The sequence below is a fragment of the Micromys minutus genome, assembly GCF_963924665.1.
Source record: "Micromys minutus genome assembly, chromosome: 10".
In the NCBI taxonomy this organism is placed as follows: Eukaryota; Metazoa; Chordata; class Mammalia; order Rodentia; family Muridae; genus Micromys; species Micromys minutus.
The window spans coordinates 66,504,779-66,522,039 of NC_137979.1; the positions used below are offsets into that span (position 1 = coordinate 66,504,779).

The 17,261-nt window shown below is 44.4% G+C and overlaps 1 protein-coding gene across 2 annotated transcripts in view; it reads left to right on the forward strand.

The window, feature by feature from the left end:
• Positions 1-17,261, forward strand: part of TBCD (tubulin folding cofactor D) — a 149,977-nt gene that overhangs the window by 72,661 nt on the left and 60,055 nt on the right. For both annotated transcript variants that reach the window (XR_013975193.1, XM_080923880.1), the window contains exons 14-15: positions 3,814-3,970; positions 12,594-12,651. Coding sequence is in view for 1 of the 2 variants with exons in the window: in XM_080923880.1 (XP_080780006.1) it covers positions 3,814-3,970; positions 12,594-12,651 (215 nt within the window). In the remaining variant the exon portion in view is untranslated. The remainder of the gene's footprint in view (positions 1-3,813; positions 3,971-12,593; positions 12,652-17,261) is intronic.

Below are 17,261 nucleotides of genomic sequence, written 5' to 3' on the forward strand. Positions count from 1 at the left end.
AGTTCTGGCAGAGAAGGGGACTGTAAGACTAGTTGGGAACTGGGTAGGTAGGACCTATAGGGATCTCAAGAATGATGTGAAGAAGCTAGCCTTTGTAATCACTGAGTGCCTCTGGAAGGATGGGAGGTGGGGTTGGGCCAAGCTGTTGGAATGGAGGAGCTGCTTCTGTGGATGGGACTGACTCAGAGATTGGCTGTAAAGAGGCCAGGAATAGCTAGCCCTGGGATGACTACTTACTGGGTCCTGTACTATGCCAAGACTTCAGTGTGGCCACTTATGTGAGAAACTGCCAGAAAAAAATGGCTCTATCTCTGGCATCTAGAAGCCACAATCACACACTTAATGTTGTGATATTCAGGAACTGAGACTTGTCAGGGCATAGGCTGTATTTGAGGGTTCTTAGCAGGACCAGGCTAGATGACCTCAGCATCTTCGTGAGGATCCACTACATGTGTATGTGCAGGCCTCTTGCACTTGTCTGTGAAATACCATGGGTACATGAAATAGATTTAATTGAAACAGTTTCATTGAACTATTTCATATTTATATAGAAAAAAATCCTTAGAAGCACAAAGGCAGGGTTTGGTTTTATAACAAATAGTCCTTCAGAGTTTTGTTTGTTTTATTTTTTGTTTGTTTTCTTCCATTTTGCCTATATATTCCTAGGAGCTATTTTCTGGTGGATGGTTGCACATGCAGGAGATGGGTAACTCACACACATACACCTAAGTGGTGCCACTATGTGTGGACACAGGGCTGGGGTAGGATGCAGAGCACAGGCTCTGAGGGTGGCATACATGCAGTCCTAGGAGCAGCCTGCTCCATTTATCTTGCCTTTGGGGTCTCTGGACACTCACTCACTTGCTCTTTGTGACTGCTGCTGTATCTGACTAAATTCTTCGATTTACTTATCAGCTGTGGATCCTCCCTTGATGGCCTTCAGTGTTTGTGGCAAGCTCTGCCAGTAGGTTAATCATTGAAGCCCAAATTGCTTTGGAGCCTATGCCATGCCCGGAAACACATAGTAACAGGCAGTGCCAGAGCTAGGGTGCCAGCAGGAGGCTCCTCTGTCTCTGTAGGTATGGAATAGGAAATTGAACCAGGGCCTCACATGTGCTCAGCACCTAGGTTCTATACCAGCAAACCACATTCCTAGCCCTCAAATTACATTTTTAACACATTTTAAAGATACCAGTGAGAGCTGTCAAGTGTTCCTTACTATAGCATGGTTGACTAACTGGGATCAAGAAATTGAGACTTTGAGCATACTCTTTTAGAAAAGTCAACTTTGCATTGTAAATATCAAGTTTTTCTTAAGTTTTTCTCATTTGCCATTTTCCATTACTACTTGTAAGAGGCTTTTAAAAATGAACAATCTTATAAATTATAAATTCTTATAAATTATAAAATCTTATAAAATTAAATTCTAAACTGTTGAGATGGCTCAGATAAAGTCACTTGCTACCAACTCTGACAACCTGAGTTGGATGCTTGGATCTCACACAGTGGAAGGAGAGAATTAATTCCTGAAGGCTTCCTTTGACCTCCATACATGTGCCACAGCATATATGCATCCCCCCCATAGCAAATACATTAAATTCCTTTATGTGATTCAAAAATGTAATGTTTCAAACAGCTTTAAGAAGTTTGTGCATCTTTAATAAGCAGCTCTTTACAAATACATGAATATACAGAACAGAGTATACAGTAACATTTGATTTTATTATTTTTTGTGTGGTGTGTGTGTGTGTGTGTGTGTGTGTGTGTGTAAGCGTGTAAGCCAGGGGTCAATTTTGGGTGTCTTCTATCTCTTTCTACTTTATTTTTAATACCAGCTTCTTCATTGAATCCAGTGTTGCACTTATTTGGCAAGATTAGCCATCCAGAAAGCTACAGCTTACTCTCGCCTCTGCTTCTTCAGTGCTAGGATTACAAGTGTGCAACACCAGGCCTGGATTTTATGTGTGTGCTGTGGATGTGAACTCAGGTTCTCATGTACTTACTAACTGAGTCATATCCTCAGCCCTGGTTTCACCTTTTGTTGGCAGATAGCTGTTGTACACAGTACTGGATTTCAAAAGGACATTTTTATCAAAGTGTATAATACACTTTTACTGAGTTCCTCGACACATTTCTCCTTTCCCTCCCGTTAGCTTCCTTCTGTTCCTCGACATATTTCCCCCTTCCCTCCTGTTAGTTCCCTTCTATTTTCCCAAACAGTTTTGCTTCTACTTTCATGTCACATGATTTGTGCATAAAATCCAGGATGTACAAACAAGAAAATGTGATATTTATCTGAGCAAGCTAACTTGATTAATATGATAATCTCCAGTTGGATCTGTTTTCCTGTAAAGAGCATGATTTCATTTGTGTTTGTTTTGTGTGTGGAGTGTGTGTGTGTGCATGTGTCAGAGCGTGTGTGTATGCGTACACATGTGGGAGTCAGAAATCACTAGCAGATATCTTCTGTTGATGTCCATCTTATTTTTGACAGTTTCTTTCTGGTCCTAGAACTCATGCATTTTGCTATGCTAGTTGTCCAGTGAGTGAGCTCCAGAGATCCTCTTGTCTCCTCATTCTTCAAGAGCTGGAGTCATATACTCTAACATTCTTGGCTTTCATATGGGTGCTAGAGAGCCAGGTTCAGGTCTTCATGTTTGCATTACAGACACTTTATTGATGGAATCCCCTAATCTGTTTTTACTTATGGTAGAATAAAAGTTAATTGTTTAGGTGTACTATATTTTCTTTATCCATTCTTCTCTTGATGGATATCTAAGTTGGTTCTATAATTTAGCCAGTTGGAACAGTGCTGCAAATAAACATTGATGAATGTACTAGGTTTGATCCCTGCACTTGGGAAGCTAATCATTGCAGAGTTCAAGGGTAGACTCGCCTGATTAACGTAGCAAATTTGAGGTCAACCAACTAGAGCTACATGGTGAGACACTGCCTTAAACCAAACCAAACGAAAAGCTTTTATGATCAAGTATATCTGTGACATGTTGACTTAGAGCCCTTCAAGTAAATATGCAGGAATGCTGTCAATACAGTAATAATTTAATGTTCCAGTATTCTTGTACAGTCACCTTCTTGTATCAATTGCGCTCTCTCTCTCTCTCTCTCTCTCTCTCTCTCTCTCTCTCTCTCTCTGTGTGTGTGTGTGTGTCTGTCTGTCTGTCTGTCTGTCTGTCTGTCTGTGTGCATGCATATGCATCAATTGCCTGGTTGTATATTTTCACTAGAACCAGAAGAGGAATTCATGTGACTTTATCTCTTGGCTACTATAGGCATTTTATATGGCCAAACAAGCAGACAATCTTGTACACACAGGGCAACTTAGGACTGGCTTTTTGTGTCTGCAGCCTCTTCAGTCCTGGAACTACAAGAACCCTTTTCTGGTCCAGGAAGAGGTGCCTTCTCCCCTCTCTGAGGTTGCTGAAGTCTGTGATAACAGAATTTAAATAGTGTCCTGTGGCTTCATGTCTATCTGCCTCATTTGTGGGTGTCACCAATACTCCCCACAAATGCATAGTCTTTTCTATCCTGGTGTGGGCTTCTAAGTTTTGCACTCTGTTGGTATGGCCACAGATTTGGCAACCTAGCTGTGGTTCTTGTTTTGAAGAACTGTCATTTCTATATGTGATTTCTTGGGAAACTCAAAAATGCCTTTTTACCTTTGAACTGGTAGACTTGTTTTTCTTTCAGGGTTTGTTTGTTTGTTTGTTTGTTTTCAGTATATTTTGACTTTCCTGTCTGTGATTCTGCCTCATGGTATGCCATCAGCTGATCCTTGTTTTTGTCTCCTTCCAGTTGTCACAGTGATCCTGAAGGCCCTTACCTATGATGAGAAGCGGGGTGCCTGCAGCGTTGGAGCCAATGTTAGGGATGCTGCCTGCTATGTGTGCTGGGCTTTTGCACGTGCCTATGAGCCTCAGGAATTGACACCTTTCGTGACTGCCATTTCAAGGTAAAGGCTGTTGGTTGTGCTGAAGGGTGATTGTGTTATATGGCAGAAATACCTCAGATAAACATACCATTTGCCCAGAACCTGTTGGCTTTGGGTAAGCCATTCTGTACAACTAGCTGCCAATATCAGTATCCCTGGGCTCCACCCCTGCCCTCTAAGAGGTGGACAAGATAGGAAAAGACTGCCTTATCTTGTGGAATGGGAGACAGGATCTGCTATGTGGGGGGATGTTCCATGGGGAAACATGGCTGTCCAGGGAATCAAATGGGTCCCAGGTTCCACTTCATACCTTTCCAAATATTCAGAAGAGATTACATGTGTGGGAATAGAGTAAAGCTAGCTCAGTCACTAGAATACTCTAGAGCCACTAGCAGCTGTCCCAGTGTCCTGAGGACACAGTAAACCATAGGATGAAAAGACTGACAGAGAGGACCCATTATACCATTTACACCAGGATGGACACACCAAGCTATTGGTGCCCTCTTTTGGATCTTCAGAACAAAGCTTCAGCTCTAAAAAAGGTTACTACTATCCTTCTGTCCCCTAAATTTATGTGCCAATTGCTGCATAAAACTGAAGAGACAGCTGTGCTGAGGGCACACTTGCATCCTTACAAGGGAAAGAAAAAAGAAAAAAAAAAATTCCAGAAAGTCAGGCAGAAATGCTTTGGTACCATACCTGAGGCATGAAGTTTCTGAGTTCACTGAACTTATATTAAGAGTTTACAGACTCATAACTACTACCCCTGCCCATGTGACCCTACCCCTCATTGGCCAGAGGTATTGGAGTCTAGTGACCAAGCACCTGCCACTCCACTGTTAATACTTCCCTGCCTCCCAGAATCCTGAAAGTGTAAGCCAGATGCTAAATTTCCAGGACCCCCTAGAACATTCTTATGGTGCTACTCACTCCTCACCTCATTTTAAGATTCAATATTCTCCAGAATATTCTCCCTTGACATCTGACTGGAACCACCTGCTTTCAGAAAGGAGCCATCCTGGACCTGTTTCATCCTATGGGGCATACACATATACTGACAGGGCACAGCTCACAGGGACATGACACGTGCATGGTTGCCAGGAAGCTGTGCTGTTGTAGACTTGCCTCTGGGTGGGAAGGGATAAGAGCCCAAGCTGTCTAGGGCCTTCTGCTGAGACTCAGGCCTGGTCCTTAGCTGTGACCTCCTTGCTTCCCACTCTACTGCCATGTAGATGCTTCCTCTGTTTGCTAGTTTTGTGGCTTTGAGGGAGGTTCTTGCACCTGCTTTCTTGTCCCCATCTTTAACTTTCTCACTGTATATTGTGTAAGTAGCAAACATGTTTTTCTCTTGTTCACAACTGTCCCAGAGCAGTGAAGCTCCTGTACACTGATAGCGTCTTGTTCAGTTCCATAGGCTCTGTCAGGGGTTGCTGCAGTCAGTGTTCCATTTTCCCCTGAAAATGAAAAGAGGATACAGTGTTGAGTAGGAGATGGGCGTAGAGCCATGTGACCCTGTTTTGGCATCAGTGACCTGCCAAGAGATTGTGAAGGATGGGAGGACGTTTGGCTCTGATGTGCATTTGCTTCCTGTTTCAAAATAAAAACAGTCCCGATGAATTCTGTTTCATCTAACAGTTTGTTCAGAGAGCAGCAACCCCCCCCCCCCCCCCCCAGGATGTTATCCACGTCCTTCTCTCTCCTCTGATCAGGATGTAAGAAGGTGGATGGCCTGAGGGAGGGAATAATAGAGTCAAGGGAACAGGAGCTGACCATGTGAGAGGGAGCGTGTGGCTACCTCATGCTTCATTTTTGTTGAATGTGGGGGCTCAGGGCCATTCTGCAGCTTTTGAAGGAAGGAGGTACAGTTGAGAGGTCCTAACCAACTTCCTCATGAGTGGAGGGACCTGTGGGGCACCTGGTCCTGAGGGAAAAGCCAGGGTTACACAGTCCCCACCAGAGTGCCTGTCTTCACTCCATGCTGTAGAACTCAATGATTGCTCTCTGGGTGGATTTTGTAAAGGAAACAGACAGTCTGTGAAAAGCATGGCTGACAGTGTCTTGGTGTTATGGCTGTAGGTGGATCTTGGGGCTCTGTCTGTCTGTTCCAGCTTTCCCTACACTTAGAGCAGTATGGTGAGGAGCTTTCATAGCTGCTGAAGGAACATGGTACCTTTTGCTTCAGGGTCACCATTTACTACTCAGGGAAGAAAGGCAACTGCATACAAGAGCCGAAGGCTCTTCCCACTCTTCTCAGGCTCCTGGCAGGTCACTATTCTGTTTTCATACTGGGTCCGGGGACACAGAAAGGCTCTTTGCGCTGGCCCTGCACAAGCTTTTGGCCATGTGGTTACTGTCTGAGGACTGTAGAAGTGGCCCAGATTGAGCATGGCATGGTCTTTCCAGAACTTATGTGAACCGAGCTTGCTCTGAGTGTGGGGTGTGTCATGGGGAGATAAGAGGTCCTCTTCTTGTTGGGTTGAGGTGTCGGGTGTGGTGTGGAGAATGCTGCTTCTGTTGAGACTTAGTGGGTGAGCCCAGGAGTGCCCTTCACTCTATGCAAGACTCAGTTTCTGGAATGGCCCTGAATTTCCTGGCTAAGGAGAAGTTGTCTGTAAGAACTCTTGTGGGTTCACTTGTTTCTTTGGGCTTAGAGAGTTTGTACTTGCTGGCTTTCGGGATAAGCCTGAGTGGTTGCTGGGGAGCTCATGTCTGCATGTTGTGCATGGAAACCACAGCTGTCTCGTTGCTGGGCTGCTAGCCTCTGCTTCATAGCCGTCTGATTCTAAGTTGGCAGCCAGCAGATGGGCAGCAGTGCCCTTTGGAGCTGAGTTGCTGCAGATTTCTAGCCGGTTAGACAGGTTCTGAGGAACCTGTGCCTGGCCCTTCCTGGCCCATCTGACTCCAGGCATCAGCGGGGGAGGGCATCTGGTGAGTCAGGTGCGCCAGTGAGCTTGGGGCATGCACTACCTCCTGCCTGAAGCTCTGCGTCTGAGTATCGGTCGGGTGTGCCCTGCAGACCTGCTTGTGAGGTTTGTCATGAGTGCCATGCTTTTTAATTATCAGGTTTTAAAGCCCATTATTTCTAGCACATGATAAAATCTTGGTATCTTTACTTTCACAAACTCTTTAGTGTATCCTGTACAAGTACAGTTGAGATCTAAATATAGTTCCCAGAATAAAATGAAAGAACCAGGGAGGTGATGTGAGGCGTCCTGCTGTACCCTGGCACCTGATAGAGTGGAAGCCACTGACCTGTTCTAACTCTTGGTTGAAGAAACTGGATTAATTGTTCTTATTCTTACAGTGTCAACTCTGCTATAGGAATTTTAAAAGATTTTCAAGTCATATTTTTATTTTTTGAACTGATTTTGATTGCCTTTTAAGCAAAGACAGGTGGAGCCAGAATACTGTTTTGTAGCATAAATCTGACCCCCTGAAAAGCCCAGTGCAAGACAGGAGCAGTCAGATGCGATGTGGAAACATGATAGGGTGGCAGTGTGCTATGTCGGTGATTCTTTCTAACCAGAAGTCAGAATCTGATCTACAGGAAGGAAAAGAAAGCAAATTGTCTACTGCTGCCAGAGCACTCTGCCTGTCACCTTCCCGTGATTTCCTCACCTGAAACTCTTTTGTAAGCTGAGCTCCTGTTGACGTTCACTCCGCCCAGGCACAGACCCGCCTGTGCCAGGGGCAGCTCCTGACTCTCACCTCCACTGTGCAAACCGGCAGGGCAGCGTGGGCTGCCTGTGAACGGCCTGGGATTGGCTCTGTAGGATCTCTTCCTCCAGGGCAAGATTGTCCTAAAAAAAAAAAAAATAATAATAATAAGGAAATAGCAAGCATTGCTCAAAGCTATGTCTTATTCTTCTCAGCCTCTCTGAATGGCCCAGCTTCCAGAGAGAAGAAAACTGTGTTGAGGAGACCAGCAATTGGAGATAACCTTTGTCTGACAGGCTCAACTTTGTGCTGGCTTGGCTGTGACCCCAAAGCACATGGTTATATTTATGGCTTAGAGAAATTCAGTAAAAATGCAGGGCTTATATTATATTTTAATGTAATTTGCAACTAAAAAAAAAAAAAAACAACCATGTAGTTTCACAATGAGTTATTAGTCTTCTCTTTAAAAAATTACTTCAGAATGGAAGTGCTGTGGTTTCCCGTGTAATGGCAAGTGTGCTTGCTTTGAAGTGGTACAGAGTATCACACATGAAAAAAAATTAGTTTGGGGTAAATGCTGTTCTCACTGTGTATGCTGAACCAAGGTGTAAGGCTGTGGGGAAGGAGAGGGGCAGGCTGAGGCATGCCACTCAACTTTCCCTAGGTTTGTACCAGAAAGAGGATCCCTTCTGTGTGGTTAACTCCTGGTGAGCTATCTCACAGCTTTCCCAGAGAAAATAAGCAGATGGACACACCCACAAACACCTCACCTCATATGTCTGCTTTCACTGTGGTGCCAGGTATTGCCCTTTAGGTTTTCGCTGTAGTGAGAGGAGGAGTGACTTTTGCAGAGGGTCATCCTGCTATGGATCAGTGAGACCCAGGTGAAGGTTAGCACACATACAAGCAGTGACTTAGGAAGATACTTTCCTGTTTCTATTTGACTAATATCATTAAACCCCTTTGCACTTGAAACATATATTTACAAATAAGCCAGTCTTGTTTTGAAAGTAGGAAATCAGTTTTAAAAAATTTAGTCCAAAGCTAGAGAGATGACTCAGTTGCCAAGTTCTTCTAGAGGACTTGGGTTCAGTGCAGCTCTCAAAGGGCAGCTCAAAACTTCCTGTAACTCCAGTTCTAGGAACTCTGAAGCCCTCTTCAGGCATCCTCAGGCTTAGCACACATGCAGACACATGCGTGCTCGCACGAGCACACACAGACAGACAGACACACACACACACACACAGACACACACAGACACACACACATACAAAATAAAAAGTTAAAAAAAAATTTAGCCCAAATCAAAACTCTTTTAAAACCTGTTATAGTAGGGCGGTGGTGAATATGCCTTTAATCCCAGCACCTGGGAGGCAGGGGGCAGGCAGATCTCTATAAATTCAAAGTCAGCCTGGTCTACACAGGGTGAGGGTGCTACATAGAGGGTACACAGAGAAACCTTGTTTCGAAAAAAAACACTATCATAAGTATATGCAGATTTGTTTTAATTAACTTAGAAGCTTACTGTTACTTAAAAAGCAATGTTTTCCAGGTATTGTTACAGTTACCCCAGTGTAATCTCTGAAGTTTGATGAAACATGTAAATCCTGATTTGTACTTGTAATCTTAGCATTTGAGAGGCTAAGGAAAGGGAATTATTATGAGTTCAGGGCAGCTTGGACCACAGAACGAGTTCCTATCCTGATGCCCTTTCTTAAAAAAAAAAGAAAGAAAATTATTAATGAAGCGGTGACTTTTAAAACATTTGCTTAAGGAAAAGCTAACTTGGTGGAAGTGTATGAGGCTGTTGCTTCTCTTGTCTGTGCTGATACCTGTCACATCCAGGCTTTCTCTGCTGACAGTCCAGACTGAACTCTGACTCTCTGTCCTACTCCTTGTGGCTTATGGCTCACTTTGCTTACTCATACCTTGGAGAGGTCTTCATGGCTTGTGTATGTTCCATGTCAGAGGCCAAGAGCTGTTACTAGCAATCTCACCACTCAAAGAAGAATGATTGCAATATTCCTAGGCTCTGAGGATCATGGTAGCTGGAGCTTTTGGGAGCACACAAACCTGTCACAGTGGTTGTGGGAAGGGTGGCCCCATAAGCAAGGTAGGTGACTAAGGCCTGCTGTATCTGCTTTCCAACTGGACATTGTCTGCTTGGAAGGAGCTACTATTTGGGGGCCTCTTGTGTTGAAGTTGAGCACAGGGGAGATGCCTACAGATTCATGTGTGTAGTACTCCTTAGCCTCCCACATACCTGAGAAGGATAAGTAGGGTTAGGGACCCCCCACCCCAGGGGTCTTATCTGTAGCCATAGAACTGCCTAGGAATCTGTGGAAAGTGCTTTAGGAAAAAAACTGAGCAGAGCCTTGGAGGAAGGAAGTGAGTGAGTCTCCTGCTGACATTAGCCCCATGCACAGCTACGGCTTTCTCTCCACAGGCCACATACCATTAGGACTTTCCTCATCCATACCCAGTGCCTGGGTGAACAGCATGTGTAGAAGGCTGTGGAGAAGCAGCTTATTTTCTCCATGGCCTGACTCCTCTAGAGTGAACACTTGAAACACTTGGTTGAAATTCAGCTTTGGTCAGTTTGCCGAGGCAGAATAACAGTCTTTCTGCCTCTGTCTTCTGTTCCTTGAACAGAGAGATTGAGAGAGAGAGAGAGAGAGAGAGAGAGAGAGAGAGAGAGAGAGAGATTGTGCCGTGTGTGTGTGTGTGTGTGTGTGTGTGTGTGTGTGTGTGTGTGTGTGCGCGCGCGTGCGCGCGCGCACAGCAAAAACTTTTTTAACAGCAGTAGGTATATGGCCCACAAGTTACTAGGAAGACCACATGTATGCAGGCCTCAGTCAGCTTTATGATCTAAAGAGTGTCAGAAAGGCTGCTGTAGTGTGCTAAAGGTAGAAACAATTTAGAAATGTTCAGGATGAGGAAGGATGGAACCCTCTGTTGTTATGAACGAGATTTTTCTGCTTCTCAGTGTGGCAAAGTGTAATGTAATTATCACAAGCCAGGAAAGTTGTGCCCCTGCCCCACTCCTATCTTCGTATTGGAATTAAAGACAGTTCTTTGTCATTTCTCTGGTGTTACAAGTTCCCTCCTGTAGCACACACCTGTTTATCAGAGTTCTGATTTTTTTTAACATTAAAATTAAAGTGTGAGTGTGAGTGTGTGTGTATACGCATGCACACACTGGTGTGTGAAGTCTTGTGTGTGGAGGTCAGAGTTGCAAAGAGTTGGTTATCTCTTACCATGTGTGACCTAAGGCTCAAACTCAGTTCTCTAGGCTTGGTGGTATGTCGAGTCATCTTGCTGGTCTCAGTTCTTATTCTTGAGCTTTTTAAAATATAACATTTTAGTGGTGATCCCTGGTTGGTATTTGGAGTCTAGGATTGCAGGCATCCTCCCAAGTGCCACTTTCATTGAGTGCAAGTCTCCAATTTCATCTGTGGAAGCTACTTGTCCCTGCCCAGGCTTATGGGAGGTAGTTGGCCCAGAATGTGAGAGTCAGGAGGGTAGTCTGTGGTCTCACAGCTCTGTCTCCTGTGCCTGATACACAGTGCCCACTACATGGCTGGGAAAATTGAAATGAGGATGAAAACCGGACTTGGCTGGTCTGTGATCCTTGCACCTTGCTGTTTCCTGAGAACATCCCTGGGATGTGGGAACCAAGAAGAGGAATCCCAGATGGGAAAATGCTTCCCTGGGAATTGTTCCCCTTGGAGGATGAGACTCATAGCAGTAACTAGTGGTAGATGCAGGGGAGGTGAGAGGCAGGAGATGGGGAGGAGCAGGGAGTTCTAGGTTCTGATAATAATGACGTTTGGTATATAAGAAGACGACTCAATTAAAGCCTGTTGAGTGTCTTGAGAGCTAGGAAAAGTTGGGTTAGTGTGACGTTATTGCTTCTGGCTGTAGGAAAGATTGAGACTTAGCAGACTTAGCAGCTGCCTTCCATGTGCTGTTTCCATGGTGACTGCTATAACTGGCTGCCTGCCTGATAGCAAGTTTCTCATTGCTTTATCAAATACTTGAAGGACACCACTTTCTGAGGAAAAGGCTTATTTTGACCTGTGGTCTTGGCCCTTGCAGGTCAAGAGGCTGCATATAGTATTGGCCTTCTTGCCAGGAGAGCCCTGAGCACTAACATCACTTTGAAAGGGGCAGAGAGCAGAGTGTTCTTCTTTCGTGAAACCCAGGGGATACAGTCTTGGTCTCCATCCTGCTGACCTCATCTAATCCTCATTATGTCCCATATCTCTCAACCCAGATGTAGACAATGCATGCCCCGTCATGCCTTATACTGGGTTAAACCTGTGGGAAATGTTGAAACCATGTTTGGGTGCTTCCAAGGGTCAAGCTGCCTGCAGGGTGCATGGAGCTCTTGCTGTTTAGTGTATAGCTGTGGTCTAGGAGTGTTGATATCAGCTACCCAGTTGTGACCATCTACACACGACCACTTTCATCCTCTAGAACCATTTATCATGATCCCAGCAGGCCAAAGGTGTTGTTCTCCAAGGCACTAGAGGCTCATTGTACACCATCTAAGGACATTTGTTAGGGCTGGGGTTATCTGTAATGTTTGATATCTTAGAGGTTGCTAGAATCTGTTGTAGCCTCTAGTGCTTCCCCTATCTGTTAGGTTCATTCAGGTGTCTGGCAAGTGAGCGAACACTCTAACAGTCTTTGCCTGTGCTTGTTGCATGTGTAGGTCAGAAACCCACCTCATTGTCAGGAATCCACCTCTGTTGAGATAGGGTCTCCTGTTGGCCTGGTATTCAGCCATTAGGCTAGACTGGTTGGGCACCAGTCCCAGGGAACCTCCTGTCTACTTCCCAGTACTGGGATTACAAGTATGCACCACCTCACCAGCATTTTTATGAGGGATCTCATGCTTACAAGACAAGCAGCTTACTGACTGAGCTATTTTCCCAGCCCTTGCATATTTCATTTTAATTAATCATTTTCCTTGTTTTTACAGTGCCCTGGTCATTGCCGCTGTATTTGACCGAAATGTGAACTGCAGAAGAGCAGCCTCTGTAAGTTTCCTTGTCCCCAGTGCATTCCTTTCCTGGAGGTGGGGCTGTAGCTGTTGCCAGTGTCCTGTATGTGGGCCTTTGTCTCTTTGGAAACCCATACCCCATGGCAGCAAAGGAGATCAGATGAAAGAAATGAGTAAAACAGTCCCCATGGTCACATTTGTGGGGCATTAACTGTGGGATTTTTGAGGAGGTCAGGGTTGAATAAGCGTAGGGGAACAAGTTTCTGTTCAATAGCCAGACCAAATTTAGGGTAGCCCAAGTTCTGCATAGGAGAAGAAATTTATTCTGTGTTTCTAACCTTCATGACATGGCAGGATAGGGCACTGGAGGCCTCATGCTCTAGGAGGAGCTGTTACCAAGCTGTAGTTAGTTAGCTCTACTTTCCTAGCTACATTGGAGTGGACTTCCCCGGGTGTGCTTCAGACTTACAGCTGCCCGTGGCCTTATGTTTTGAGTTCAGTTACCCAGGTCCCCCAAGATTCAGATTTTGGGATGGGTTAGATAGGAGGAGCTTGAGTAGCTTTGGGTGCATACAGGGGTGTTGGTTAGTCTCCTGCTCCATCTACCTGTGGCTTATGGTATCTGAGCTGATAATGAGACCAAGTCTCATGAATTGCAAGGGAAAGAGACAGTTTTTTTCCCCCCTAGGGTTGCCTGCATGGGGAGGGCTGTGTTGCAGCTGTGGCTGACTCCACATAGGTGACTGCTGTGAACCGTGATGAGACCAGGTCCATGAATGCCGTGGGAGGTGGACCTCAGAGGACCACAGATGATAAATCCAGGCTCTGTCAGGAGTGTGCTGTGATGCCTTAGTAGTCTGTGGTTGTCTTCCGCTCATAGACAGGCCAGCAGTTTCCATCAGGAACCAAAGGGAAGTCTCTGAGGGAGATGCAGGCTGAAACTTGCTGCTAGCTATGAGGTGTGGGAGTTGGGAACACCCATAGTTTGAGTACAGGGGCTCTACATCCTTGTTTTAGGTGGTCATGGAGTGAGATACTTTTACAACTGCTTTAAGACTGAGGAAATGATCAAGGGTGGTGGTACACAGGTGGTGTTCGTTAGTGCCAACAGATGTCCAAAATATGAAGGGGCTGTGGTCGAGTTGGCAGCGTCTGTGGATAGGAGCCAGGCCCCAGCGTAGGATGGAGAGGAGACTCCTAATGTCAGATAGAACCATGGAGCTGGGGGAAAGGGAGCATTGTCTTGACCTGCGTGTCGGTGGGAACTTCCTGTTTAGCAGGCTGAGTTCTTTCTTAGAGCTACTTTCATTTTATTCATGTTTTAAAATTATAAACAGGTATTTGATTCTGAGGTAATGAAGTGGCCTTTGGCTTTTGCTCTGGTAACATGGTATACAGTATAGTTGCTTTTCAGACTTTGATCCGACCTTTTATTCTTGTTCTAACTTCCCCTGTGTATAGTACCTTCTCTTATGTTGGACTCAGTTTTTCAACTTAATCAAGAACAGAATTTCTGAATCTGTTCATGAGGGGTTTTTAAGAGATTGATGTTTTTCTACTTTAATTATTTGCTAGCATTTTTTGTTTTTTGGGAAAATTTTACTATTTTCTATAGTTTTTACTTACTACAGATCTGCCCAGCTTTCTTGTTTCTCAGGTCAAGACTTTGTCCTGTCTTTGTCTGTGTTGTCAAACGAAGTGATTTGCTGTTATCACAGGCTTCAACTGACTTCATCTTCTGTCTCACAGAGGCTCCTGTCTTGTTCCATTGTCTGTTAGAGGTGATGGAGTTTCCGTCTTGATACTTGGCTGTTGGCCTCCGGCCGCACTGCAGCGGCTCTGCACTCAGGCCCTATGTGCTGAGTTCCTGCACATATACTGCTGCCTCAGCCACGAGTGGGCATGGCAGCCAGTGTATTGGATCTTCATGTTTGAGGACCTACTATGGAGGGCTTAATAAGCCCAGCTGTTCTGTGCTGTATCATAGGCTCTCAGCCAAGGGGCCGTGCCTCTGACATTCTGGTCAGGTGACTTTTGAGGTTTTGCTGGCTCAGGATGCCTGTGGTCTTCCATGGCTGCTGTTGGCTCTCTGCCTGCATCTGTACTGAGAAGCAGCCAGGATGCAAGCACCTCCCCAGAGTCCTTTAAAATTGTCTGTGACCCCACAGGGACTCCATTTTGTCTGCAGTGTTAGTAGAAACCCAGTGATTTCTTGGGAGGCCTTAGCTGTCTTGTCTTTATAGTTAACAGATAGACAGTAACTGTAAGTCTGATTTATAATACAATTTTATAATAAATCTGTACTAATATATTTTTATGTTTTCTTTATTGTTTTCTGTAGCCTAAGATATAATTGTGGGAAGCAACAATAAAATCAAAGCCCTATGGCTTTATGTGGCCTGGGACGAAGTGAAACAAACGAACAAACAAACAAACAAAACCCTCTACAAATCAAGTTTTTTAAAACTTTAAATTAAAACCTTATTAAACTAGCAAGAAATTTTTTGTGCTGCTTTTGAGTTCAGCACGCTTTACGTAGTAGACTGTAGGATTCAAACACAGGGAGGTGAGGGATGCCACTGTGTGAAGCTCATCTGAAGGCATGAGTTCTCTTAGTGAAAGAAAAGCACACCAGGAGCTGCTGCTTTAGGCAGACTCTTGAGTTTCACTGTCTGGGTTTCTTCATGGTCACGATACTGTCTCATTTTTGCTGATAAGTGTGTGGTGGTTTTAGTTTTCCTTTCCTGTGAGGATTCAGAGTCTGTATGGGGTGCTTATTTGCAATCTGTGTCCTTCCGAGTAAGAAGTTTTTCTTCAAATCTCAGGTATTGTCTAGTTGGATGGCTAGTTTTTATTGCTGAGATGGATTCCTGATATTTGTCTTTTATTTTGTATATTTATTTTGCAAGTGCTTAGTACATCTCCATAGCATTCTTCTTTATTCTGTCTGTGCTGATAGCATATTCTACAGTGGTGCCCATATGGTCTGTCTTCATATTGCCTTGGGTGATCCCCTAACCTCTTATTTAAAGATTGTTTCAACATAAATCTTGTATTAGTTTTTACTTTGTTCCTGCTCCTAAGTGTTACATATGTTCAAGTTGACATTGTATCTCTTTACATCACCTTTCTTTGGTGTTTGTTTCTTTCTTTAAGAATTAGCTGTAAAGGCCATGTGATGGTGTCTCATACCTTTAATCTAAGCATGGGGAGACAGTCAGTAAGATCTCTGAGTTCTAGGACAGCCTGATCTACAGAGCCAGGACAGCTATATTACATAGAGATATCCTATATTGAAAAATCAAATAGACAGATCAAAAACCAAAAAATACAAAAAACAACAACAAACAATAAAACCCCACAAAAGACTTGACTGAAAGGGGATGGAGCAATGGCTCAGGGGTGAAGAACATTGGCTGCTCTCCCAGAGGACCCCACTTCAGTACTCACATGCTACCATCCATAACAGTTGTAAGGGATCAAACATCCTCTTCTGACCTGCCCAGGCACTAGGCATGTGTGTGGTGCACATACGTAGAGGTAGGCAAAACATTCCCATATACAAACAAAACAAAACAAAACAAAATGTAAATCTTAACGAGAAGGGTTGCAGAAGTTACAAAATGGTAGAAGCAAAAAGTATCCTGTTTTTTCCTCTTGAAACTTGATGACTCTTTTAGTTTCTCTGCCTCCACTGTGAGGCTCTGTCCTGGAGATGCCACACATTTCTGTCCTGGTGCTTACCAGTCCTGTGGGGTTGATGTGTAGTTCCTGAGGACCTGTGATTTAGTTTGCTCCCTTTCTTTGTATATTTGAGTGCTCTCAATCCCCAACCCATATTGGAATGTCTACCAAGGTAACGGGTATTTCTTCTGTTACCTCTGCCTTAAACCCTCACCTCTGCTCACCATGATGGCACACAGTGCGAGCTTGCGTGTAGCTTCATTCCATCTCTGTATGAAGCTGGTGTTAGCACCTGTCTATAGTACCCGTTGGAACTTAGCTGTGTATGCTTTGAGGAAAGTTTAAAACCCCACTAGGCAATAAGGTGGGCATGAGGGGCCATTGTCATGTTGGTCAGACATGTGTGGACAGTGTGAGAGACAGGGTCACCAAAGAAAAAAGTCATTTGTACAAGGTTTACCTTGAAGTACTTAGTTTTCTTTAAGTTCAGATGGGATATTGTTAGCCCTGATTTGGTGCCTGGCATGTAGGCCTCAAGTAGCTTGAGAGCTGGTTGGAGGTAGGTATGCCCTCTAGGAGGCAGCTCTGAGGTGTTGGGGATGGTGGTGATTTGTGATCATAGAATTCCTAAAAATGGGTGTTTTAGGAGTTGGCTTCTATCTACTGACCTGTGTAGTTTGTTCTCAGAGTTAAATTTTGGGGCCTCCATTGGGGCATTAGTGTGAAAACTATTCCTAGTGAAAGGCCATTGTCAGGTTCCATCTGGCCTTCTAAATACAATTCTTAACCTGTAGTTTTAATAGTGACAAACCACCCTCAGGGCTGGTCAGACAACAAAGAGGACTTATATTTAAAAAGTAAAGCCATGGGTCATTTACGCTCTACTGTGTTTGTTTTGAATTTATCTTCTGGTGTTTAGCAGAAGCAAACCTCACTCACCTGCTATGTTTGTTCTTTTTGCTC